Genomic DNA, 27,451 nt, shown 5'->3' on the forward strand with positions numbered 1-27,451 from the left:
TTAAGAATACCAATAGGAATTCTTGATATGTTTGCCATTAATTCATGCAGTCATAAGCAGTCATGCATGACTTCAGCATGACTTGACTATATGATTTGCATTCTTAATATAAAGTGTTAATATTTCTCCATCCAGGGGAAAAGTTTGGGAAAACCATGGACAGGTCACCAGTCTATCACAGGGCAAACACAGAGATAACCATTCGTACTCACATTCACAACCACAGGCAACTTAGAATAGCCAGTTAACTTATCACATGTGTTTTTGGACAGAGGGAAGAAGAAGAAGCCAGCGTATCAAGAGAAAACATGGCTGCTTCACAGAGTAAGGCCCCAGCAGAGCAGTGGAGTACAGAGCACCTTTGTTTTTATAGACGGCAATTTCATTTTTATCAGTGTAGGAGGAACATAGGCATGCACACATGCACACGAAGGTGACATGATGTCCAGTAATAGAAATAGTTTCACATGACTGTATACCAGAGATTATTGGTGTCTGTAAGGCATTTAAATGTGCACCATTGTGTAACCAAGGGCTGAAGAAGATCACTAACTTGTAAATTTGGTTGTGAATGAAGCTGTTGAAACTGTGGAAAACCCCAAGGACAAAAAAAGTACATAATGGGAAGTTGACACTAAAAGTGATCTGTTAGGTAACTTTCTCGTACAACTAAACCCGCTTGTACAGATTTAATAACCTACCTTCTTTGAGTCATTTTCCTAAATGTGCTACTGCATGGTAGCCAACACTGGTAAACTACAGAGACACCTAATGCTAATTACTACTAAGTGGTCAGGTTAGTTATGACAGAAGCAGAGATGAGGAAACGTAGTCAACGTTTTTCTAACACTGCTGTTACATAATATTAACCATGTCTTCAGTATTAAAACTAGATTAATGTTTGTCCCAGTGAAGGTCCTAAATATTCAGAGAGTAAGGCCAAATGACATGTATGTGGTCATTTAGGCTGGAAGACTTTTGTGTAACTTTAGTATGTAGATTTGTTTCATTTCACAAACTTATTTAATTTAGTGTTACAGAAACTTCACACTGTCATTTTCTAGCCTAATATTGTAGTTATTTTGGACCATTGTAACTTTCCATTTCTACAACCTTCAGCTGCTTAATTTTGTTTCTTCTTTTTAAATTCATTAAAGATGGGGTATAATCATTCCACCCTGGAAAAAGAAAAATGTAAAGAAATCATTAAAAACTCCAAATTACTACGATATTCATGCCCATTCATGCCGATGAGTTTAAATTTCAGACCACAACCATACCTCTTTGTCATGACTGTTGTCATGTTGTCATGTTTTGGAAAGCAGGACCCAATTGCAGGACCTTCTGAGTTGGCAACAATGAGTTTATTTACAGTCAAATAAAGAACAAGCAGTGCAAACAGTCCACGGTGTCTTATTTCTTCCTTGTCGATTTCCCAGAGCTCCCATGCACTGAATCCTTCCTGTGGTCCTTGGTGACCAACACTTTGAGAACAGATTCGCCTTGGAGTGCTGCAGTTACTGACTGTGTCCCCCAACAACCCAGCATTGACTGAAGCTCAGCTCAGCCACTCAGTTAAGCCTCTTTTGTGGTTCAGTGTTTAATGTTTAAACTGTTTATGGCTGCAGAGACGCCCACAGTCAGGCTGTTGTTGTGGAAGTTTTCCATTAAACAAAGCCTGAAGATGAGCGGTGAGCGGTAGCTAACATTCTTTAATCAAACACAAAGAAAAACCCAGCTTGTGAAGAGCCTGCATGATCGCAGGGCAGACAGGCAGCAGAGTCTCACCAGCCTAGCATGGCTGTCACTTAAACACCTCCTTCAGAAACAAAAGGCAGTACACAGCTGTTTCACACCTTAAGCTTCACACTCTCTTGCTACCTCCCAGAGTCCTCGAAGAGACAAAAGACTCTTCCTGTGGAGTCGTCTGCTTCCCCCAACTTCCTTACTAGACCCCCACCATCTGTCTAACTGTATGAGTGTGAGACATGTTAAAATCCAGTGGCACCAAGGCATCATACAATAAAATAATGTGATTAATACATAAATAAAAGAAATTCCAATACACTGTCTACTGTTGAATTGTTATATACAGTGCAGCAGCTGACCGTTGACCTGAGAGCTTCAGACTCATTGCTGGTGTGAAGTGTTTAATGCTTATCTATTGAAGCTTGCAGACACACCCACATTATCTTATTCGTTCTCAGGGTTGTTTAGAGTGTTGGAGCAGAAACCTGCTGCAGGTTAATTATTGATCAAATTAATATCACATAAGGTGCAGCAGCTGACCTTTGACCTGTGAGCTTCAGAGTCTTTGCTGGTGTGAAGTGTTTAGTGTGACTTCAGCCTGCAGACACAGAGGACTGATGACGGAGAAGAAGCAGAGGATGTTTCTACACAGACCTGGTCCAGACAGCAGAGAGCTGCAGAGTGAAGACGTTCATTGGAAGAAGCTGAGTAAGTTCAACATCCTCTTTGAATCCTGGATCAGGAAGTGAATATTTGGTGTTTAAATAAGGTTTCTGTCTTTGACTCAGTCTGCTGTCACTTTGGTTTAGAGAGAAAAACAGGTTTCAGATTAACTGGTGTTCCTGCTGCTCCAGCACTAAAGGACAGTATAGGTGACCGCGCTGATGCCTGTTCATAATTTACCAAAGCTAATTGATTGATTGATGCCATGCCAGCGCCATCTTACCCTTCGGACCATACATACATTACACCAGGGGTGTCAAACTCAAATACACAAATACACACCCTCTGTGACTGGCAACGCTCGACCTGCACCCTCCACCCTCTGTGACTGGCTACACCCGACCTGTACACCACCCTCTGTGACTGGCTACACTCGACCTGCACCCTCCACCCTCTGTGACTGGCTACACTCGTCCTGCACCCTCCACCCTCTGTGACTGGCAACACTCGTCCTGCACCCTCCACCCTCTGTGACTGGCTACAGGACTGTTTGACTGGCAGACAAACACTGGCGTCCCACAGGGTTGCGTCCTCAGCCCCATCCTCTACACCCTGGTCACTCATTACTGTGTCACCTCCAACAAAGACAACATCATTTTGAAGTTCACGGATGACACTGCAGCGATCGGTCGCATCACTGGAGAGGACGACGTGGCTTATAGGAGAGAGGAGGCTGGTCTGGTGTCACGGTGTGAGGACAACAACCTCACCCTCAACACTGATAAGACAAAGGAGATGATAGTGGACACGAGGAAGAAGAAGAGGCCTCACCAGCCGCTGTTTACCCGGGAGCGTGAAGTGGAGAGGGTGAGCAGCAGTACCTGGGCGTCCACATCAGTGAGGACCTCACCTGGACACTGAACACCACACAGCTGGTCAAGAAGGCTCAGCAGCTGCTGTATTTCCTGAGGAGGCTGAGGAAATTTGGTATGTTGGCCAAGATCCTCAGCAGGTTCTACAGCTGCACTTTGGAGAGCACCCTGACCAGCTGCATCACTGCATGGTACGGCAGCACTACTGCAAACCGCAAACGCCTGCAGAAGGATACAGTCACGCTGGAGAAGGATGAAGGAGTCTGACCTGAGCCAGTGTTTGACATGAACACATCAGCACTGCTGTCATTGAGCCTAACGACAGCCGTTAGCATCATTTCAGTGTTTCAGTCATAAAAACACTTCCTGTCACTGTGGTGGTTACAGTGACATCATGCAGTTTGTGCTTTGACCTCCAGAGGGCGACAAATCAGCACAGACAGAGAGCTCCATTCAAACTTTGCTGCCATCAGGAATAATTCTTCAAATATAATCATCAGTGTTTGAGCAGTTATGATATCAGGGACAATCTAGACATGTGTGACAATACTGAACATGTCACATGACACACCTCAAACATCATGTGATCCACTCTCAGTCTGCACTTTCATTCATGACTTCAACAGGTTGAAATGAGCTTTGAAGAAACATTCAGTGAAATAAATCTTTCATGGATTCATGTGAGCAGCAGATGAACTTTGTACCAACAACATCTTCAATAACAGAGTCTGAATGAAGCTCAGGTGTTGATGCTGCTCACTGATTGGACGCTTGGTTTCAGCTCTGCTCTCAGTCTTTACTGCACAGGTGAAGGTAGAAAGTGTGACTGGATCTATAGACTGGAAACAGAGAAACATGCTGAACATTTGAAGCTTTGCAGCAGAAATGTTCATGTTACAAATACAGCAGAGCTGATCTGGGATCAGTGTGTTCACACCTGCAGCTACAACAAGGTTTCATGTCTCCACACGTCAGCATGTGAACTTTACTCTGACTCAGTCTGAGCAGTCAGACGGCATATTTTTAAAGTTAACACATCAGCACACACAGAGCTGAGCCCCTCCCACCTGTGCTGAGTTTCAGGTGGAGCCCCGCCTCCTTCCAGGAAGCAGCTCACCTGTGTGTCCGTGTTTAGTGTCCAGGTGTGGAGTGGAGCTTGTTGTTGGTGTGTGAAGAAACTGTAAGTTTGCTTTGTTTCCTCCTTTAACAGTTTGTCTTTAGGAACTTTACTGTTTGTTCAGCTCGTGTTTGATTTCTTCACACAACAAACTGTGTGTGTTTGTATTTCCGGTCTCTCCATTAAAGTCAGTGTGTAATGTTTCCTGGCTAACATCAGCTGTGTGCAGCTTAGTTCAGCACAAATCTGCCGCTCCATAGTTCACGGTAACGGACTCACAGCTGGACCAACGAGGCCGAGTGTGTCCGCCACTCTGAGCTACGTTCGTGTTTGTGTACTTGTAGTTTGTACTTTGAGTTCACTCAGAGCCCACAGAGGACGCAGCGTACGTGATGACGTCACAGCCCTTTACCTCCTTTACTGTCACTGTGATTAATATTTACACAGGAGACACCTGCAGAGCTCTGACGCTAAGCTAGCACACAGCATGCTAACACTAAGCTAACGCTAAGCTAACACTAAGCTAACACTAAGCTAACACTAAGAGTTCTTACAGACACGAGTTAAAAAGCTGCTTTTAGTTTGTGATCAGAGTCCAGGACTGAGAGCAGCAGCAGAGCTGATGGATGATGAATTACTGGATGGAAGAAGCTTCTCATTAGCAGTGAATCAGTGTGTGTCAGTGAATGCATCGTGTGTGCTTCAGGCTCCATCTAGTGGACTGATAGCAGAGCAGCTGATGGCAGCTTCCTCTGCCTCACACTGCTGTCTGACTGCATCCAGCTGACACTGAGATGAAGCAGGAAAGAAGCAGCTGATATTTGGACAGCACACATGATGAAAGGAGGATTTCAGCTGATGTGCACATGAATGATTTGTGTTTCCTCTGCAGGTAGAAAGTGTGTGTGAGCTGAATTGAGCAGCATGGATCAGTGTGAGGACAGAGAGGAGGGAGCCCCTCCCTCTAAAAGCACTCTGTGTGGGGAACATGAGAGCCAGACCAAAGCTCAGAGGTGAGATGACCATCTCTAACTGTCCATGACTCTTCTCCATGTCACAGCTCAGCACTCACATCACTGCTCCATCATTATTCACAGGAACCAGCCTGGACCTCCACCCAGCTCTGTGTCCTTACAGAGTGACGGGTCTAAAGATCTTCCCATTCATTTTAAAGTCCAGCCTGTGTCTGCTGCAGAGAGGTGAGCTGTTAGTAACATGAACTCTCTGATTTAAATGATTTGATGTTTCCTGGTTTCTAAAATGCATCTCTGTAGGAGAGCAGTGTCTCAAAGGACACTGCTCTCCTACAGAGATGGACACAAAAGACACACAGGCTCAGCTGTAACTGTCATTTCATCTGGTTTAAGACACATTTGGACACACAGTCGCGTCTCCATCCCGCTTTTATTAATGAACTTCCTGTTGCTTGCAGATGACAGGAACACAAAGTGTTTGTGCCACGTGATGCTGCATGAATTGTTTAAATGTCCATGATGGTTTTTCACAGGAACCAGCCTGGACCTCCACCCAGTTCTGTGTCCAATGAAAGTAACCGAGTCAAAGATGCCCTTAAGAGATTTGAGCAAAGACAGTCAGCTGAGAAAAGGTAAGCTAACACCAATAATATCAGCTGATATGTGATGAGAATTTAACTGAAGATTTACAACTTTTTTCAGGATCCATCAGAGACTCAAACCTGGACCCAGCTCTGTGTCCTTAAAGAGTGACTGGTCTAAAGATGGCTGCATTGATTTTAAAGTCTCTGCTGCAGAGAGGTGAGCTGCTAGTAAGATGAACTCTCTGATTTAAATGATTTGATGTTTCCTGGTTTCTAAAATGCATCTCTGTAGCAGTAGTGTCTCCAAGGACACACAGGCTCAGCTATAACTGTCATTTTATCTGGTTTAAGACACATTATTATTATAGACACACAATTGGCTGTTTTTAACTATTTATTTTAATCACAGGTGTAAATTTCGACCTCACACATCTCGATCCTAAACTATGATAGAAACAGCTGCTAGCAGTGGGTAGTTTGACTTTAGCCTGGTGGCTAAGCTAACGGTAACAAGCGTGCCAGCTGTGCTCTGTGAGGATGAGACGCTGCTCTAGAAAGCAAACAAAGGTTTGTGCAGCTCCTCTTCAGAAAAGTGTTCAGAGAGCATTAGACAAAGGCTCGTCGTGTGAGACAGGAACACAAAGTGTTTGTGCCACGTGATGCTGCAGGATTTGTTAACATGTCCATGATGGTAACATCTCCTCGTCTAACTGCAAACACATGAGCGCTCCTAACGGCAGCTATCACAGCCACACAGGCAGACTGTGTCTCACTGTTGCATTCAGGGACATTTGTTTTCCTGTAAAAAGCTGAACTCTAATCTAAGAGGATGTTACTGACAGGAAACAGCTGCATTATCTGCAGTCTGTGTGATCACAGCTGCTTCAATCATGTTTGTGTCTGCAGAGGTCAGAGGTCACAGTCTGCAGGGTCCAGCTGTCCGTCTGTGAGGAGTGACCAGTCCAAAGATTTCCCTCTAAACTTCAGTGGTGAACCTGGAGCAACGAGGTCAGAGAGCTGTGATGACTCCTTTACATGTTTGTGTTTCCTGGATAAATATGACCTGAAACATCCTCAGATTGTTACAAAGATTCATTAAAAAGAAAACAATGAAAGAGAAAAGATCCAAATGTTCGACTTGGTCATTTGCTGTTTGAGGACAGTGATGCTCATATCTGTGGGGAAAGTGTGACCTGAGTGGGTTCATGTTTGTCTTTAAAGAACAGAGCTGCTCTGATTCTCTTTGTGTCTGATCTGTTAAACAGTCTGAGAGGTCACACAGAGACCCAGCAGCTAAAGCCTGGATCATACTGGCTGCTGTTACTCCATCAGGACAACACTGAACCACAGTGGTGTGGATGTAGTGGATAAATCCCACCATACTGATGCTCAGAGTTAACCACAGGGAACAAAACCAGATGTTACCTTCAGATTGTGACCTTTGGAGTGGACGATGCAGATTTCAATAGAGAATAAATGTTGTTGTTTTTCAGCTGTGAAGAAAGAATCTAATTTTCTGAACTTAAGAATTTATGATGCTGGAAACAACATGGAGACTATAACACAACATTTCCACTGTGTTCATAGAATGAATGTAAAACTGTCAGACATTCATTAAATATGCAAAATGTCTACAGAAGCATCAGAGGGTCAGACGTGAAGCACTCAGTGATTTTGATCAAATGACTCATCAGTTATTGATCTGTACTACACTGATCTACCACGTTAGTAAAGCTGGTGTTCTGGTGGTGGAGGGAGACTCGGATCATGTTCTGGTTTTGGAGCAGTGATCTGCTGATGGTTCAGTTTGATGAGCTTCTTCAAAATCATCCCTGACATCACCACTGAAAGGACGTCCATGAAAACAGACTGAAAATTACTGATATGTTCACAATCTGAGAGTTTAAAACTTGACAGACTTGATTCAGATGAAGTTATTTGAGCAGAAACTCCTGGATCTTTATCCTGTGTTGATCTAATCCTTCATGGTTCCTCCACAGAGTGGACCAGCAGAGCTCAGAGGTTCCCAGTGGTCAGTCTGCCCAGCAGCATCAAACACAGCTGGACTCCATATTTATGGTCTGTACATGTACAACAACTACTGTTACATCTGTTCTGTTCACAGTCATCTCCATGCTGCTCTTTGTAGACCAGTGGATCGTCAGTGTGTCCAACATGGATCTGATGTTTGGCTCCATGATTTCAGTCTGATTGGCTCATTCATAAATATTCTGTTCCAGCTGCTGGAGGACAACATCATCACTTTTGTGAAGAACGAGCTGAAGAAGATCCAGAAGGTTCTGAGTCCAGATTACCCAGAATGCTTAGAGAGTCAGAGGAGCAGCAGCAGAGAGGCGTTTGTGAAGATCACAGTGGACTTCCTGAGGAGAATGAAGCAGGAGGAGCTGGCTGACCGTCTGCAGAGCAGTAAGAGGATTTATCTAAAGATTTAAGCTGCTGGATAAATGAACATTTTCCAGAGATGGAAGATGGAGCAACATGTTTTAAAGATTAGTTCTTTTTGGAATTGAGTGTTTATTTTTCTTCTCATTCAGAGCTTCAAGCTCCAGTTTGTCATCGTAACCTTAAATCCACCCTGAAGAAGAAGTTCCAGTGTGTGTTTGAGGGCATCGCTAAAGCAGGAAACCCAACCCTCCTGAATCAGATCTACACAGAGCTCTACATCACAGAGGGAGGGACTGCAGAGGTCAATGATGAACATGAGGTCAGACAGATTGAAACAGCATCCAGGAAACCACACAGACCAGAAACAACCATCAGACAAGAAGACATCTTTAAAGCCTCACCTGGAAGAGATGAACCAATCAGAACAGTGCTGACAAAGGGAGTGGCTGGCATTGGGAAAACAGTCTTAACACAGAAATACAGCCTGGACTGGGCTGAAGACAAAGCCAACCAGGACATCCAGTTCATATTTCCATTCACTTTCAGAGAGCTGAATGTGCTGAAAGAGGAAAAGTTCAGCTTGGTGGGACTTGTTCATCACTTCTTTACTGAAACCAAAGAAGCAGGAATCTGCAGCTTTGAAGACTTCCAGGTTGTGTTCATCTTTGATGGTCTGGATGAGTGTCGACTTCCTCTGGACTTCCACAAAACTACAATCCTAACTGACCCTAGAAAGTCCACCTCAGTGGATGTGCTGCTGATAAACCTCATCAGGGGGAAACTGCTTCCCTCTGCTCGCCTCTGGATAACCACACGACCTGCCGCAGCCAATCAGATCCCTCCTGACTGTGTTGGCATGGTGACAGAGGTCAGAGGGTTCACTGACCCACAGAAGGAGGAGTACTTCAGGAAGAGATTCAGAGATGAGGAGCAGGCCAGCAGGATCATCTCCCACATCAAGACATCACGAAGCCTCCACATCATGTGCCACATCCCAGTCTTCTGCTGGATCACTGCTACAGTTCTGGAGGATGTGCTGGAAACCAGAGAGAGAGGACAGCTGCCCAAGACCCTGACTGAGATGTACATCCACTTCCTGGTGGTTCAGGCCAAAGTGAAGAAGGTCAAGTATGATGGAGGAGCTGAGACAGATCCACACTGGAATAAAAAGAACAGGAAGATGATTAAATCTCTGGGAAAACTGGCTTTTGATCAGCTGCAGAAAGGAAACCTGATCTTCTATGAATCAGACCTGACAGAGTGTGGCATCGATATCAGAGCAGCCTCAGTGTACTCAGGAGTGTTCACACAGATCTTTAAAGAGGAGAGAGGACTGTACCAGGACAAGGTGTTCTGCTTCATCCATCTGAGTGTTCAGGAGTTTCTGGCTGCTCTTCATGTCCATCTGACCTTCAGCAACTCTGGACTCAATCTGCTGGAACAACAACAAACAACCTCCAAGAAATCTAAATTATTTAACAAACCAAAACTTCAATCTCTCCACCAGAGTGCTGTGAACAAGGCCTTGCAGAGTCCAAATGGACACCTGGACTTGTTCCTCCGCTTCCTCCTGGGTCTTTCACTGCAGACCAATCAGACTCTCCTACGAGGTCTGATGACACAAACAGGAAGTAGCTCACAGACCAATCAGGAAACAGTCCAGTACATCAAGAAGAAGCTCAGTGAGAATCTGTCTGCAGAGAAAAGCATCAATCTGATCCACTGTCTGAATGAACTGAATGATCGTTCTCTAGTGGAGGAGATCCAACAGTCCCTGAGATCAGGAAGTCTCTCCACAGATGAACTGTCTCCTGCTCAGTGGTCAGCTCTGGTCTTCATCTTACTGTCATCAGAAGAAGATCTGGATGTGTTTGACCTGAAGAAATACTCTGCTTCAGAGGAGGCTCTTCTGAGGCTGCTGCCAGTGGTCAAAGCCTCCAACAAAGCTCTGTGAGTACATTTGTACTCATGTCTTTACTTTTAACATCCAACTGTGTCAGTAATTTATTTCACCAGGCTTTCTGTCTTTGTATGAATTTGTATCCTAAAGTTTTGGGATTTCTCCAATACAACTGTGACCTCTTCGATGCCTCCAGAACTCGAGACGCTGGATTCACCATAAACTCTGATCATCACTGCTGCTGTTATGTTATCAGTCTTTGTTTAAACACTTAGGCTGCATGTGCCTGATGTTGTGATACTTTATATTCACATGCATGCTCCTAGATACATTTCTACTGCAGGTCTATTTTTAGTCACAAATGTTGGTGAAACACTTGCTTTTACATGTATGGTGGGTCCTGCATTAAAGAAAGCATTTGAATTACTCAGTGAATCCTGGCAGCCAGAGAAACATCCTTAGTTCCACTTTAAACTAAACTCTGCTTCGGTCTTCCACAGTGTGTTTGTTGTTTCTTTGTTGTTGTTGGCCGGGGACCTATTTCAGGAAGCCGGTTTAGAAAACTCAGAGTGAAAAACGATACTCAGGGTTGAGTAACCCCGAACTGTCCAACTCGGAATATTCGGTTTCAGAAAGGCTGATAACAATTAGTTCAGTCAACGCGGAGTTGCTTTAACCCCAAGTTAAGCGCGCGCACGAGGATACATAAAGCCCTGATTAGTGGAGCACAGATTAAGCGAGTCACCATGGAGACGAAGGGAAAGAAGGCGCGGTCAATGTATTTTACAGCGCTTGACGCCGAAATTCTGATGGCAGCATATGCCGATAACATGCAAATTTTGCGGGAAAAAAGTAACACAGCCTCAGCTGCAAAAGAAAGGGAGCATGCCAAAACATAGCCGACAGAGTCAATGCGTGAGTGTTAATTTAAACATTGATCTAGGGATTTCCACCCATTTAACACGTTATTTATTATATTTCATTTTTTATTTTATACATTTTATTTTGTGATGTGATGTGAGCGCAGGTGCAACCCAACAGGCCCCAAACGTTCCTGGCAGCAAGTAAAAATGAAATATAAAAATATAGTCCAAACAGGTAAGGTGTAATTGTATTATGAGCCATAGTGCTTGGTCTGTTTGTCCTATGTAAATCAATTGCAGTTAGAGGCTACATTAATTTTCTTTCTGTAAGCACTTATTGAAATTATCTGAGCACATTACAAGTACATATCTGCTTACTCTGTATGCTCAAATGTGACCTGTTATAGCCAACAGAAAAAAAGCGGAGGCCCGAAAAACAGGTGGGGGTCCTCCACCACCACCACTCACAGAGCCTGGCCACTTGGCTTCCACATTTGTGATAACGTTGGCAGCATCACATATGATCTTCACAGTGCAGAGAACACAAATTAGCATCCATTACTATAATGAAATAATTTGTTAGTTTGAAATGCTACAGGGAACTATGTACCTGTACATTAATGCTGTGGAAAGACTTCCTGTTCACATAGTCTCCTTCATTTACTGAAGGAGCAATGATTGGAATGTGAGTGCCATCTATACAGCCAATCACGCCTGGGAACCCTGAAAATAAATGTACAATTTAAGTAGTAGTTCAAGTATCACCACATCATGAATTAAGTTTTGTTCATCCTGATACCTGCAATTTTGTGGCATCCCTCTTTGATAAATCTTGTGGGTCTGTGACCGGGGAACACCACAGACGAGTACAGGAGACGTTTCAGTGCAACTGTAACATTCCTGACTGCCCGACAGACGGTAGCCTTGGAAACGTGCTCAGCGTCATCAATATTATACAGAAAGCTCCCGTTTGCAAAAAACCAAAGTGCAATACAAATAATATGTACAGAACTGAGAGGATGTCCGCGATGTGTCACATGAGCAATATTAGGCCTGAGGATGTTATTCAAATAAATTATAGACTGTGCTGAGAAACGGTAACGTTCACACAGAAAATCATCAGGAAATGATAAAATTTCCAAACGCGCTCTAATCACTCTCTCCCGGCGGAGAGCTCTGCGGAGAATTTGGGCTTCACGATCTACTGGCTCTTCAAGGAAGTGGCACGCCATGTCCGACACTTCCTACTGTCAGGTTTCCGACAAAGGGGCGGAGACAGTCAGGGTTAGTTGTAGTAAACCTGCTAGGGGGCAGGTTAGCTTCACGGAGTGTGTCGTCATAGTAACTCACTCAGGATTAATCTAAACTCGCTTTGTGAAACCGAAAACCCAGAGTTTTCGTTAACTCAGGGTATACTTACTCAGTTTTTCCACTAAACCGGCTTCCTGAAACAGGGCCCTGATTCGTCTTCTGTAATCTTTTCAGATTCAGATTCAGAACACTGTATTTATTTTCAAGGGGCAATTAGGATACTGAGCTTTCCAACCGTACATACAATACACAAACATCACATTGGGGAGACAGGTCAGGTGCAGCGACCCGGAACTGAACAGCGGAAAATGCACAACATCAGGAAAGAGGAGGAGAAAAAATAATTCCTCCCAGACTGAGCTCCAACAGGGAGATCAGTTTGAGAACAGAAACGGTGGGTCGAGGGGACCAGCGCAAATGCTGCAGGCCCGGTGTAGACAGCGCACCCGGGCCTGCAGCATTTGCGCTGGTCCCCTCGACCCACCGTCTGCACCGGGAGGGGATAAGCATGCTTAGGATGGGAAGGAACAGTCTAAACACCGTCTGTTATCAGGGTGAGATTTGTTATGTTCAGCTCCAGCCTTGAGACCACAGCTGGCGCCGGTATGTTAGCCGCATGAGATGATGGTGGCTTTCTTTGGTGTGAACAACTGACTCAGAAGGTGGAGCAGGTGGAGCTTACAAGGAGTAAGTGCTGCTATAGAAGAAGAGTTGTGTTTTAATGAAGCTATTTAGTTAACCAATAATTGTATTGCATGCTGGCGTTAAAAATGTTTCATTTGACTGATTTAATTGTTTGTTTGTTTTCTTCCAGACTGAGTGGCTGTAACCTCTCAGAGAGAAGCTGTGATGCTCTGTCCTCAGTTCTCAACTCCCAGTCCTCTAGTCTGAAAGAGCTGGACCTGAGTAACAATGACCTGCGGGATTCAGGGGTGAAGCTTCTGTCTGCTGCACTGCAGAGTCCACATTGTACACTGGAAACTCTCAGGTCAGGATCCAAACATCCCCACTGCTGATCATTAAATGATATTATTGTATAAACAACCAAGCTTTATAGAATTGGCAGGTGAACTTTTCTTATCTTTGGATTGTTTAGGAGATTCTTAATTGCTGTCTGTCACTGTGGTTTCATTTGTAAAGCCACTTCTGCTGCTTTCATTCATTTGGAAGTCCTGTAGCTGAGTTTGGGAGAGACTAACAGCCTCGGCAGCAGAGGGGAGAAAGGCTGTAACACCACCACTTCTACCTGTCACATCATTTTATCAGGAAACAAATATGCTCATGTTTGTCTTGAAGATGTAAGAAGATCACATGGTGCTTTTTATTATTGTGTTGGTTTGTTTCCTGTCTCTTGGATGGAGCCCAGCTGTGCGTGGCCCCTGGGCCTGTGGTCAGAGTGTGTGCTGGATAATCCGGCCCAGGATGAGGCCAAACTGACATGGGATGAAATGTCTGTCACATATTTGAGCCCAATTTAAAAACATCCTCCATAAATATTGAATAATAACAATAATAATAAAGGGTCAGAAGATGACTTGTTGGAATGAAAATGAGCTTGTAGTTTGTCTGCTTTAATAATGTGACTGGAAAAAGGTGTTGGACTTCAAATATGTCCATTTCTTTCACACTTCACCTTTAAAAGTGAAGCCTTGTGGTTCCTGGAAGGAAAAACACGACTTTTTCAAGTCTTTGTCCTGTTTTTATGATAAATGTACGACTTTAACGTGGAACATTCAGAGTTTTTTCTCTTGTTGTGTTTGTTTGAAGCTGCTTCCTGTTGGCTTCAGCTGTTTGGAGTTTCCATTTTCTAAACTTCTACATTCTGAACCTTCTTCAGCTCTGAACAGATGATGAAACACTGAATGATTTTAAGCTCACACTTTGTCTAATAAACTTACATCTTTCATTCTTTATACAGATTGGAGAGCTGTGGTTTGTCAGAGATCAGCTGTGATTATCTGCCAGCAGCACTGAAGTCCAACCCCTCCCATCTGAGAGAGCTGGACCTGAGTCACAATAACAAGCTGCAGGATCCAGGAGTGAAGCATCTGTGTGGTTTCCTGGAGAGTCCAGGATGTGGACTTGAAACTCTGAGGTCAGTCAGCATGTTTTAGTTGTGCTGAGATGAATATGATGTGAAAGTTGTGCTGACACTAAACTGCAGACATCAGGCTGATATTATACTGATCCACACTGAGGATCTTCATGGTAAAGTCTGTTTTCTTCTTCTCTGGTTTAGTCCATTGACTGCAGCAGAACAATGTTCACATTTCAAACAGTGAGACTCAACGTATGGCCCGCGGCCCACACGCGGCCTGCCCACCTTTCCTGATTCAGAGAGAGGGGACCCTGATTAACTGTGTAGCTTCTTCCTCACAGTTCTAAGTATCAGACACAACAATGAATAATCCACAGCTGACTGTCTTTAGCAGGTCAAAGGTCACGGCACACAGCAGACAGTGGGAAATATTATAATTCTGATCATTTATCAGCACATATCCATATGTATAAAAACAAAGCTGACACTGTGAGACTTGATCAGAGGTGTGATCATCACAGCAGAGGCCTTTGTGTCAAAGTCACTGAGGATCAAACAGAAACACATGAAGCAGATTTTCCTCTTCTGGCTTTTTATAGCAGATAACCTTCAAAATCTTCTGCAGTCGATCAAAAACTGAAGCAAACCATGAATCAACATGTGAACATGAGCTGATGCTGCTGAAGTGAAGCAAAGTTACAGAGGTTTGATTACAGACACAGCTGAGAGTTTGAAATCTGTCATCATTTTAAAAGGTTTAAATTTCTTCAGTATTGAACAGCAGAAATGAGGCTTTGTTTTCAGAGGCCGACAGCAGTGAACACAACAGCAGACTGGTGCGTAATAAGCAGTGAGTAATGCAGGAAACAGATTTTTGAAGGTAAACTGTTCTTGAAGTACACTGAGAGAGAGAGAGAGAGCTGTGCAGGAAGTAAACGTCAAAGTCAGAGAGAATTCATGACGATGTTCATCAAACGTAAAGCAGAGTTTGGATCTTCTTCTGCTGCTGCTTCACTCAGTTTTGGTTGGAGACAGATGAAACCTGCAGCTTCAGGATCTGTGAGCTGTCCACTTTCAGCCCCGGCGGCGTGTCCGTGTACGTGCCGTCGAGTGAACGATCCACGCTCTGTGTTTCCATCTTTGTGTGTTTAGCTGCTCTCATTTACTGTTTTATCTGTTTGCTGCTTGTTAAAATACTTTTGGGAGCTTTAACCTGAGATTCTGGCAAAATACATTTATATGAAAAATCGATTCAGGATTGAATGAATCAACATCGCTTTATTCAAATTAAAACCATTTAAATAGGAAAATCCTTTTTTTTACAGCCGCCTCTAATGCTGGGTAATGTCAGCTGGTCCATGTGCAGCTGGCTGTGAGGCTCAGGGAGCGTCTACAAAGTGCAACACTGAAAGAACATCATCCATAAATATTGAGTAATAACTGGACTCTCATACAGCGAGACTCAAATGCCTTTAAACATCAGCTTATCCTGCTGATCCAAGTCCAACGCTGAGTTTGTAAAAACATGTTTGTCAATCATTTTGTTTGGTTTCTGGGGAAAATGATTCAATAACTTGCTGCTAATACACAACATTTCATCATATTTCCTCAAATGAGTGTGTGATGTTCTTTCAGTGTTGCACTTTGTAGACGCTCCCTGAGCACTGGTCTCACAGCCAGCTGCACATAGAGACCAGTGTTGTTAGTCCAGGTCAGAAGATGACTTGTTGGAATGAAAATGAGCTTGTAGTTTGTCTGCTTTAATAATGTGACTGGAAAAAGGTGTTGGACTTCAAATATGTCCATTTCTTTCACACTTCACCTTTAAAAGTGAAGCCTTGTTGTTCTTGGAAGGAAAAACACGACTTTTTCAAGTCTTTGTCCTGTTTTTATGAGAAATGTACGACTTTAATGTGAAACATTCAGAGTTTTTTCTCTTGTTGTGTTTGTTTGAAGCTGCTTCCTGTTGGCTTCAGCTGTTTGGAGTTTCCATTTTCTAAACTTCTACATTCTGAACTGTTAAGATCTCCCAATTCTTTGAAATTTTGTGCTGAAGGAAGGACAATACTCGGTGTATAAATGCTCAATCAACAATCCTTTATTTCCATACAATCCAACACTTATGAGCATAAGCCATCCGGATGGGGGGACATGCATGAAGAGGGTCACAGCAAATCTCAAAATGGTGACGGGTTACTCAGCTTCTTATAGCCTCTAGTGGCCCCCACCTAGTTGTAAAAGCCTAAACATTCACATTCTTTCTCTGTTACGGCGCCTAAGTTATGAACTCGGCTCCCTGTCTTTCTGCTCTCTGTAAAGGTGGGGGTATGGAATGTGGTCTGTCTCTTCTATTATCAGCACAAGGTCCTCTGCACACAACAGTCTCTTCATGATTCAGCAGTATGAAATGTCAAGAAACAGTGTAACACATTCACAGCAGATCAAGGGTACAGGGTAATGCACGCCTGTCTAACAAATCCAAAAGTGGTCACATTCGTTTAACCCAAAAATATAATGGAAACTAAGCTACATACACAGCACACAATCTAGACTAAAGGATATTATATGACCTACAGCAGTTAACATAATTCAACTACTTTAACTACAGATATAAGATAACATATGATTCAGAATAATCTCACAGAACCTTCTTCAGCTCTGAACAGATGATGAAACACTGAATGATTTCAAGCTCACACTTTGTCTAATAAACTTACATCTTTCATTCTTTATACAGATTGGAGAGCTGTGGTTTGTCAGAGATCAGCTGTGATTATCTGCCAGCAGCACTGAAGTCCAACCCCTCCCATCCCAGAGTGCTGGACCTGAGTAACAACAACAAGCTGCAGGATTCAGGAGTGAAGCATCTGTGTGGTTTCCTGGAGAGTCCAGGATGTGGACTTGAAACTCTGGGGTCAGTCAGCATGTTTTAGTTGTGCTGAGATGAATATGATGTGAAAGTTGTGCTGACACTAAACTGCAGACATCAGGCTGATATTATACTGATCCACACTGAGGATCTTCATGGTAAAGTCTGTTTTCTTCTTCTCTGGTTTAGTCCATTGACTGCAGCAGAACAATGTTCACATTTCAAACAGTGAGACTCAACGTATGGCCCGCGGCCCACACGCGGCCTGCCCACCTTTCCTGATTCAGAGAGAGGGGACCCTGATTAACTGTGTAGCTTCTTCCTCACAGTTCTAAGTATCAGACACAACAATGAATAATCCACAGCTGACTGTCTTTAGCAGGTCAAAGGTCACGGCACACAGCAGACAGTGGGAAATATTATAATTCTGATCATTTATCAGCACATATCCATATGTATAAAAACAAAGCTGACACTGTGAGACTTGATCAGAGGTGTGATCATCACAGCAGAGGCCTTAGTGTCAAAGTCACTGAGGATCAAACAGAAACACATGAAGCAGATTTTCCTGTTCTGGCTTTTTATAGCAGATAACCTTCAAAATCTTCTGCAGTCGATCAAAAACTGAAGCAAACCATGAATCAACATGTGAACATGACCTGATGCTGCTGAAGTGAAGCAAAGTTACAGAGGTTTGATTACAGACACAGCTGAGAGTTTGAAATCTGTCATCATTTTAAAAGGTTTACATTTCTTCAGTATTGAAGCAGAAATGAGGCTTTGTTTTCGGAGGCCGACAGCAGTGAACACAACAGCAGACTGGTGCGTAATAAGCAGTGAGTAATGCAGGAAACAGATTTTTGAAGGTAAACTGTTCTTGAAGTACACTGAGAGAGAGAGAGAGAGCTGTGCAGGAAGTAAACGTCAAAGTCAGAGAGAATTCATGACGATGTTCATCAAACGTAAAGCGTAGATTGGATCTTCTTCTGCTGCTGCTTCACTCAGTTTTGGTTGGAGACAGATGAAACCTGCAGCTTCAGGATCTGTGAGCTGTCCACTTTCAGCCCCGACGGCGTGTCCGTGTACGTGCCGTCGAGTGAACGATCCACGCTCTGTGTTTCCATCTTTGTGTGTTTAGCTGCTCTCATTTACTGTTTTATCTGTTTGCTGCTTGTTAAAATACTTTTGGGAGCTTTATTCAAATTAAAACCATTTAAATAGGAAAATCCTTTTTTTTACAGCCGCCTCTAATGCTGGGTAATGTCAGCTGGTCCATGTGCAGCTGGCTGTGAGGCTCAGGGAGCGTCTACAAAGTGCAACACTGAAAGAACATCATCCATAAATATTGAGTAATAACTGGACTCTCATACAGCGAAACTCAAATGCCTTTAAACATCAGCTTATCCTGCTGATCCAAGTCCAACACTGAGTTTGTAAAAACATGTTTGTCAATCATTTTGTTTGGTTTCTGGGGAAAATGATTCAATAACTTGCTGCTAATACACAACATTTCATCATATTTCCTCAAATGAGTGTGTGATGTTCTTTCAGTGTTGCACTTTGTAGACGCTCCCTGAGCACTGGTCTCACAGCCAGCTGCACATAGAGACCAGTGTTGTTAGTCCAGGTCAGAAGATGACTTGTTGGAATGAAAATGAGCTTGTAGTTTGTCTGCTTTAATAATGTGACTGGAAAAAGGTGTTGGACTTCAAATATGTCCATTTCTTTCACACTTCACCTTTAAAAGTGAAGCCTTGTTGTTCTTGGAAGGAAAAACACGACTTTTTCAAGTCTTTTTCCTGTTTTTATGAGAAATGTACGACTTTAATGTGAAACATTCAGAGTTTTTTCTCTTGTTGTGTTTGTTTGAAGCTGCTTCCTGTTGGCTTCAGCTGTTTGGAGTTTCCATTTTCTAAACTTCTACATTCTGAACCTTCTTCAGCTCTGAACAGATGATGAAACACTGAATGATTTCAAGCTCACACTTTGTCTAATAAACTTACATCTTTCATTCTTTATACAGATTGTTTGGCTGTGGTTTGTCAGAGATCAGCTGTGATTATCTGGCAGCAGCACTGAAGTCCAACCCCTCCCATCTGAGAGAGCTGGACCTGAGTCACAATAACAACCTGCAGGATTCTGGAGTGAAGCATCTGTGTGGTTTCCTGGAGAGTCCAGGATGTGGACTTGAAACTCTGAGGTCAGTCAGCATGTTTTAGTTGTGCCGAGATGAATATGATGTGAAAGTTGTGCTGACACTGTGGATCAGTAGGCCCACACACCTCTATACAGGAAGTCTGGTTCTACTCTTTGTAGAACTTCTGATCCCTGATCCTCTGAATCTGACTCAGTAAATAATGAATAATCTTCACTTCACATTTCAGTCAGTTCAGATTTCATTAGCACGTTCACTTTAGCATAATCCATTTTAATCCAAACACCTTTCTCTTTAAACTCTGTTTGTCAGTCACAGTATATCCAGTACAATCCTCTTTTTCACTGCGTCACACACATTCAGAGATCAGAGTGTCCTGTGTGTGCTCTCATTCACTCACACTCACTCTCACATGGCTGAAGTCTGTTTGTACACAGGCTGTCAGCTGGCCTGAGTTAGGCCTGTCTCTAAAATCATTATTTTATTACTTTTATTCTGATTCATCAAAGCCAAACTCAAACATATTTATATTTACTGATTATGTTCTCATCAATAATTAACAGTCAGTACATTCAGATATGAATCATAATTCAGTGTTTAACTTATTATCACAGATGGACTGCACAGGAGATCTCCTTTATGAAGAAACTGTGAAAGTTTGTCCAACAGTGGGAAACATTTCAGAGAACATCTCAGAGAATATCTGTGAAGCAGAAACTAAACATAATAATAGAAGAAAAGCCAAATAATGATCCAAATCCTGCTCTGAGACTATCAGACAGTAAAGGCTTCCAAAGACTGCTCACCTCTCAGACTTACTTAAAGATGCTGGTGCTGTCCACAGATCAGCTGACCTGCTGGGTCTCCATGATCAGCTTTGTTTCTTGGAGATAAAGGCTGAAGCCTTTAGAGCTTCAGTTCTCCAGAGCAGCAGGATGTCTGAGGTCCGCAGAAACACAAAAACACAGCAGCTAAAAATAGTTGTTCAAAGAAAACGAGGTGGGAGCTGCTGATTCCTGAGCTTTGATACTGGATTAGCTTCAGTAGTTATTCCAATCACTGCTGTAGGAGCTACATTTAGTCACAGCTGACTGTCTTCTTTGAACAATCACAATGACTACTGTTGTAAAAAACAAGCACACAAAGAACCAATGAGAGTGTAGAACATGATAAAGAGCTCCTGTGATGGTGGCAAAGAAATGAGCAGCAGACGGCCGTCTACATGTTGTAGTGGTTTACATGCACCAGGGGGCGCCGTCCCGGCCACGCAGTCAGTGGGCTGCTCTGCTTGTGCTGCTGTTGGTGAAGCTGAAGTGAAAGCGAATGTTAAAACAATGAAAAGTGTCCACTGCAGCCTCCATCTGAGCTTGTCATGTTCTTCTTCTTTGATCCTTCGTGTTTGTGCTGAACACTGCTGTCGCTCTCTTCCCTGTTCCCGCCCACTTTCTAACCAATCAGCATTGGAGCGTGCACAGCGTCGTCCACACTGAGCTTTGTTGTTAGCTCATGGACTCGTCTGCAGAACATTTCCAGTACAATAACCAGCTGTGCATGCGCCCCAAGCAGCAGCTTCAAGCTCACCTCAAAGAAGTTTAACAGGAAGGACGACTCGTCCATCACGCGTCCAGCTGTGACCGTGTCCACAGCAGAGTGTCACCGAGGCTTAATGCTAACACGCACACATGAAGCTAATACCACCATGAGCAGCTGCTCAGTGGATTTGGAGGAGAAATGTCTGCAGCTTCTCACAGGCAGTACGCAGAATGTGGATCTCCACAAAGACTGTGGAGAGCTCGTCCCAGACTCAAAATCAACACTTGTCTGCTCAAAACTTCTCACACGTTCCCGTCACAAGTGTCTTCTAAGTGAAGCTACCAGGTTCAGGTCCAGCTCTGTTTATCTGGAGCTGCAGTAAATGATCCGTCCTCACAAAGCAACACAGACACCAGATATGCAAACACAGCATCATACAACACAACCAAGAGATCCAAAGAATTATCTCTGCATTTCTGTGGCTGATGCTGCTGGAACGAAGCTGTTTGAAACCTTGTTGTTCTGCACTTTGGGACCTGAAGAGGAACCTGAACCTCTATGCAGAGGGTTCAACTCTGAGGATTCCTGTTCAGTTTTTTTTTATTTCACACGGCAAAACTTGACAACTTTATGATAAATGTACAACTTCAATGTGAAAAATTCATTTTTTTCTCTTGTTTGTTTGAAGCTGCTTCCTGTTGGCTTCAGCTGTTTGGAGTTTCCATTTTCTAAACTTCTACATTCTGAACCTTCTTCAGCTCTGAACAGATGATGAAACACTGAATGATTTCAAGCACTTTGCCTAATAAACTTACATCTTTCATTCTTTATACAGATTGTGGTGCTGTGGTTTGTCAGAGATCAGCTGTGATTATCTGCCAGCAGCACTGAAGTCCAACCCCTCCCATCTGAGAGAGCTGGACCTGAGTAACAACAACAACCTGCAGGATCCAGGAGTGAAGCATCTGTGTGGTTTCCTGGAGAGTCCAGGATGTGGACTTGAAACTCTGAGGTCAGTCACATGTTTTACTAGTGCTGAGATGAATATGATGTGAAAGTTGTGCTGACACTGTGGATCAGTAGGCCCACACACCTCTATACAGGAAGTCTGGTTCTACTCTTTGTAGAACTTCTGATCCCTGATCCTCTGAGTCTGACTCAGTAGATAATGCAGAGTTCTGAGCTGATGTGGGTGAGAGGACTCAGGCAGCCTGACAGAGTTGATGTCCAGGTCTTCCCTGCTTGTCCTGATATACATAAACATGAGTATCCTTGCAGGTCAGATCTCATCAGTCACACCTGTTAGTGCAGCTCTCCTCTAGATTGTAGTGCTTGTTAAACTAGGATGATTTTAGGAGCCTGGACCGCAGATCTAAGGGAAGATATGACTTGGAAAGACTAAACCAACCTATTAGAGGTGTTCACACTAACATAGATAAATACTCAGATTTACACCTTTAGTGTCTCACAAAGGGTTGAAAAGTGAATGTGCACAGAGAGGTTGGTGGTGAGACGGGCACTTCCAGCACTGTAGATGTGTTCCAGCTCAGTGTTGATGGAAATAATCCAGAGAGCAGGATTCCTTGATGAATGTCACATCTTCTTAAAGTTATAATCCACAGGGAAAACTGTGAAACTGTTGATCTGATATCTACTCAACCAATCAGGTGTTTACATCCCGTTCACTGATCTCCAGCCCCACCTTATTATCAGTTTCTCTCTCTTTTACATCTGAATTATCTTCACTTCACATTTCAGTCAGTTCAGATTTCATTAGCACGTTCACTTTAGCATAATCCATTTTAATCCAAACACCTTTCTCTTTAAACTCTGTTTGTCAGTCACAGTATATCCAGTACAATCCTCTTTTTCACTGCGTCACACACATTCAGAGATCAGAGTGTCCTGTGTGTGCTCTCATTCACTCACACTCACTCTCATATGGCTGAAGTCTGTTTGTACACAGGCTAATCTGGGACTCTCCACCATTTGACCCTAGAAATAAAGAAGCTTCTTGGATGAGAGGTGAAAGGTGAAACGTCTTCAAAAACTTAAAGAAGTCCAGATGCCTTTTTTTCTAAGCTCTTTAGATGACTGCGAACCTTCACAAACGCCTCATCAGTGGGACTCTCAGAGCTACCAGCCCTTTGCTACAATCACAAAGCTCTTCATTGAAATCAATGATATCAAAGCTGGAATCAAATGAGTCCAAGTCTTCTGCTGATTCAGCATCACATTCATCTTTGCTCCTTGTTCTGCATCCCCAACATGGACTTCATTCCTTTCCGAGTCAGCCTTGAGTGTCCTTTATTCAACCTATGCTCTGCTTTACTTTTAGACCTGATTTTAGCTGCTTTATCTCTCTTTCAACAAGTTTCTGTGCCTCGAACTTTTTCTTCTCTCCCTCATAACAAGACAGCTTCTTCTGCCTGAGAACATGTTTGAGTGATTTACTTATCCAGGGCTGATTTTTGGGGAAAATAGTTCCTGTTTTCAAAGTAATCTCCATTTTTCCCAGAAAGAAGTGTAAGTAGAAATCGATGATCTAAGTGAGAACATGAGCCTTTAAAAAGGCTCTTCTGAGGCTGCTGCCAGTGGTCAAAGCCTCCAACAAAGCTCTGTAAGTAAATATGTGATCATAGCTTTAGCTTTTAAATGTTTATTCTAGTTAACACAGATCAGGTGGAACAACTCAAATAAAATATCAAAAATATTAAGTGGTCATCGGTACTTAGTTTGTTCAATACTGAATACAATGGAGCACAAATTGTCCACGTTTCTGAAATATTTCTGGGTGTAACTGTCACCAAAGTGCAATTTAGACCTGGCCTGTGGTTGTTATCTAAGTGATAATCATCAATTCTACTAAAACAAATACAAAATAAAGAAGTTTGACACATTCTGTTGATATCAAAAGCACACTGAACAATTCAGTGTTGTTTTACTGCTGTTCTCTCTTCACTTCTTCTCCTCTGATTCTCTCCACATGTTGCTCTGCATCAGTGCTCAGTTTCCTGACAAAACAAGATGAAATATTGCTAAATATAATAGTATCTCATTACACTTCAACATAAGTGTTTTATTTTTGTAATTGTTTATCTGTTATTTTTCAGACTGAGTCACTGTGACCTGTCAGAGAGAAGCTGTGAAGCTCTGGCCTCAGGTCTCAGCTCTCAGACCTCTAATCTGAGACAGCTGGACCTGAGTAACATTAACCTGAAGGATTCAGGCGTGAAGCTTCTGTCTGAAGGACTGAAGAGTCCACGCTGTACACTGGAAACTCTCAGGTGAGATCATTTTTCTTTCATCAACTGACAGAATTAGCAGATTAATAATAAGGCAGTCCTCTAATAAGAGGAGAAGTGGAGGTGTTTTGAAGGGCAACATACTCATATGTTAACAAGACAAGAAGTAGTTCCTGGGAACTGCTTCCTTTGTTATTGTCTAAGTGGAAACATGATGGTGAAACAGTGATGAGTTTGCAGAGGTGGATCCACAGCACACAACACAACAATGCTGTTGCGTGCTGAAAGCAGACTTCTCACAGATTCTGAGGCTGCAGGTTTCATCACTGTCCAACCAAAATTCACTGAACCAGCAGTAAATGAACGTCCAAAACTACGCTTCATGTTTAAAAAACAGATGATCAGGGGGATTTGTGTTTACATCTTTTTTGTGTAATCTGTTCACCTGCTGTTTCAGCTGTTTGGTGGTTGTTGAGATGGTTTTGTGAACTTTTAGCTGAGATTCTGACGTTTCTGTAGATACCACACATGTCTAATTACTTTGTACAGCATGAATGGCCATAACGAGGTTTTTAACAGTAAGAAAAGTTGTAAAACTTCAGAAAATATAGTTAAAAGTCCAAAACCTTCCACGTCTGGTGGCTTGTGGTAAGGAGCAGATCAAACGAGTAAAGAATTACGTTATAATTATAAATGGCTTCAACAGCACATTCAGGTCTGTGAGACTCATTCAGACACTGAGCCGTGGCTCTGTGCTACATGCACATATTTCTGCATCTCTGCCATTCAGACACACTTTATATATAGTTTATTTTATGTAGTATTCAATACTGAACTGTACATTTAGTCTTTTTAAAGGCAGCAAGTTGTATTCAGTGTTTTCATAAAAGCCTTATTTTTATCCATTTACTGCTATTAGGAAGAACACGTGAGGTTTAAGACCTGGACCAGTTTGAAACCTTTTGTCCTCCACAATGGAAAATGGGTGGAAATAAAAATGGGTCTCACTTTAGCCAGCTCCTAATTTTATCAGTTCTACTCTCAGCGTCTCCTGTATATCTCCTGTATAAATGTTGCACTCAGCTTTGTGGTCTCCAATATCACTGAAATGCAGCCAGATGCTGCTCATTTTGCCTTTTCACTCTTTCCTGACACGCTTGCATTTCAGTACAGCTCCCATTTCTCTGTGTACTGGTCTCTACCACTACCCTTGCTGTCTATGGGACATGTCCTCTTTCACATAATGGTATGATCCCAGTCTGTCTCTTAAAGTGATTGGCCACATGGTTTGCTCATCAGAATAAAACCTCAGCCGTGCTCACATTGATTATCAGCAAGCCTGAAAATTCATCAATATTTGACATATGAAATTATCTCAAGGCCTGGATTTGGCCCACGGGCCATATGTTTGACACCCCTGGTTTACACAGTTTGGTATTCAATGTACAAGTGAGCTAGCTCTCAGCTAACTAGCAGACAAGCTAACTGCTGGGACTGCGTCTTTCTAACAAGAGCGTCAGACACTCAGACTGGTTTCCTTTGTGGATGATGATGTGTTCTCACGCTGATCCTTCATGCTGATGCTGCCATCCACCCACTGCTCCTGGATTCCTCATCATCATCTCCATCAGCCCTCACAATACTCCACCTTCTTCAGCTTCATGTTCAGCAGCCTGGATGGACAGTAATTCTTTCCATGGGTTATGGTGGGACATTGAGAGCTGAAGTCAAACAGCAGCGAGAATGAAAGACTGATTCATTTCTATTTAGTCTTGTGATGTGCAGCTTTGTTCAGAGCATTAAGGCCCAGCAAAGATCACTGAGGTCATAGAGTCCCTGATGAAACCTGTGTGCTTATAGAAACTGAGACCAGATGAACCAGAATAGAAGGACATTAAAATGAAGTGTCAGCTACACAAAGGCAAAGCTATTCAGTTGTTGCTGTGAGTTATTTAAATGGAGGATGGAGTCAGACTTTAATCTAGTTTTTTACAAAGTTCCCTCAGCGTCCAGAGCCACCAACATACCTTTGATCAACAGCAAGTGAACATTTATAAATGTGTGTTTCCAGAACAGGAAGCAGCAGAACTATTGTTCTGTTATCAGGCAGCAGCACAAACGCTCATCAGCTCATTTACTGTGCAGGACTTTGAGTGTGTGAAGTGTGTGTTTGTGCTGGATTTCCTTTGGAGAATCTCAGTCAGAAACCAGACAAAGAAAAACTCTTTCAACAGTCCAGGTTGAGTTGACAACATGAACTGCATTTATCTTCCTCTGACTGACATGTTCTTCCTCCTCTGCACCGAGCCAGCTGCTAAGACTCACAAGCTCATTGACATTTTCTGATGATAAAGAAACTCTCTTCTTCTGCACAATATGAGCAGCAACAGAGAAGAAGCTTTCACAGGTACAGATGTTGCAGCTGTGGCCAAGTACATGTGCTGCATGTTGGAGCAGCACTCTAATGGACAGGCCTCTGTACTGATGGTGGGCTCTGCTCTGTATCCACCACACTGTTCTCAGCTGAGTCTTCCTCCTGTTCACAATCACACTCTGATCAAGCATGTTCACGTTGTAACGCCGTGGCTTTCGTAGTCTCTCCTTTTTCTACAGCTCATGTGTTCTTCTTGTGATGCTGCGTCTTGAGGCTCATACATGCCGTCATTTGTTGATCCTAAGAACGTTCCTCAGACCGACTTCTTCAACAACAGATAACTTTAGTTGTATCAACACTGCCTCCTGGAACAGTTTAAAATGAACATGTCAAAGATCTGTACCTGTCTCCATGTTTCTGTCCCCGCCCCTTTCTTTCTGTCCTGGGTCATGTGAGCGCTGCAGTAGTATTAGGCCCACCCTCAATGCTCCCATTGGCTGAGATGCATAATGACGCCCATTTCAAGCCAGCACTGATCAACATCCCTCCTGTGACCCATGGCTTTTATATTCAGAGCCAGTGAGCACTTTCACAATAATCATGATTTTAAAAACTGTGATTAAAATAATTGCTGACGTTAATCAGTTAATGAGTTAACGAGATAATAACAGGTTAAGTTGCCCTAATAATTAGACTTTGGTGACAAACTGATGTGATCTCCATGTTTCCTTTGTTGGACTGTGGGCGAGTGTCAGAACTGAATGTACTGAGTAACATGTGGAGTTTAAATATGTGTCA

General features: G+C 43.0%; 2 protein-coding genes across 6 annotated transcripts in view; both read left to right on the top strand.

Annotated features, from left to right (window-relative positions):
• Positions 1-27,451, top strand: part of LOC145423735 (NACHT, LRR and PYD domains-containing protein 12-like) — a 79,041-nt gene that overhangs the window by 43,816 nt on the left and 7,774 nt on the right. Inside the window, exons 1-7 of one of the 2 annotated variants that reach the window (XM_080296494.1) lie at positions 8,214-10,315; positions 13,254-13,427; positions 14,358-14,534; positions 17,215-17,391; positions 19,370-19,546; positions 21,870-22,046; positions 24,148-24,321. In XM_080296494.1, the coding sequence (XP_080152620.1) occupies positions 9,222-10,315; positions 13,254-13,427; positions 14,358-14,534; positions 17,215-17,391; positions 19,370-19,546; positions 21,870-22,046; positions 24,148-24,321 (2,150 nt within the window). In that variant the 5' untranslated portion in view covers positions 8,214-9,221. Of the gene's footprint in view, positions 1-8,213; positions 10,316-13,253; positions 13,428-14,357; positions 14,535-17,214; positions 17,392-19,369; positions 19,547-21,869; positions 22,047-24,147; positions 24,322-27,451 lie in introns of those variants that run through there. The other variant, XM_080296492.1, reaches the window with a different exon arrangement.
• LOC145423836 (uncharacterized) lies at positions 2,356-7,081 on the top strand. Of its 4 annotated transcripts, none has more exons than XM_080296755.1 (6): positions 2,389-2,457; positions 5,294-5,414; positions 5,499-5,600; positions 5,909-6,007; positions 6,078-6,176; positions 6,866-7,081. In XM_080296755.1, exons 2-6 carry the CDS (start codon positions 5,326-5,328, stop codon positions 7,056-7,058), a joined length of 582 nt encoding a protein of 193 aa, XP_080152881.1. In that variant the 5' UTR covers positions 2,389-2,457; positions 5,294-5,325; the 3' UTR covers positions 7,059-7,081. The 4 variants fall into 4 exon arrangements, with proteins under 4 accessions (XP_080152884.1, XP_080152881.1, XP_080152880.1 ...); XM_080296754.1 differs by lacking the exon at positions 2,389-2,457 and adding an exon at positions 3,685-4,464; XM_080296758.1 differs by lacking the exon at positions 5,499-5,600 and having other exon boundaries at positions 2,356-2,457.

Source organism: Astatotilapia calliptera, chromosome 3 (assembly GCF_964374335.1).
Source record: "Astatotilapia calliptera chromosome 3, fAstCal68.1, whole genome shotgun sequence".
NCBI lineage: Eukaryota > Metazoa > Chordata > Actinopteri > Cichliformes > Cichlidae > Astatotilapia > Astatotilapia calliptera.

Coding starts and splice junctions, on each gene's coding strand:
- LOC145423836 (XM_080296755.1), top strand. CDS start 5,326: ATGGATCAGTGTGAGGACAGAGAGGAGGGAGCCCCTCCCTCTAAAAGC. Junction 5,601..5,908: donor CCTGTGTCTGCTGCAGAGAG/GTGAGCTGTTAG, acceptor GGTTTTTCACAG/GAACCAGCCTGGACCTCCAC. Junction 6,177..6,865: donor AAAGTCTCTGCTGCAGAGAG/GTGAGCTGCTAG, acceptor TTGTGTCTGCAG/AGGTCAGAGGTCACAGTCTG.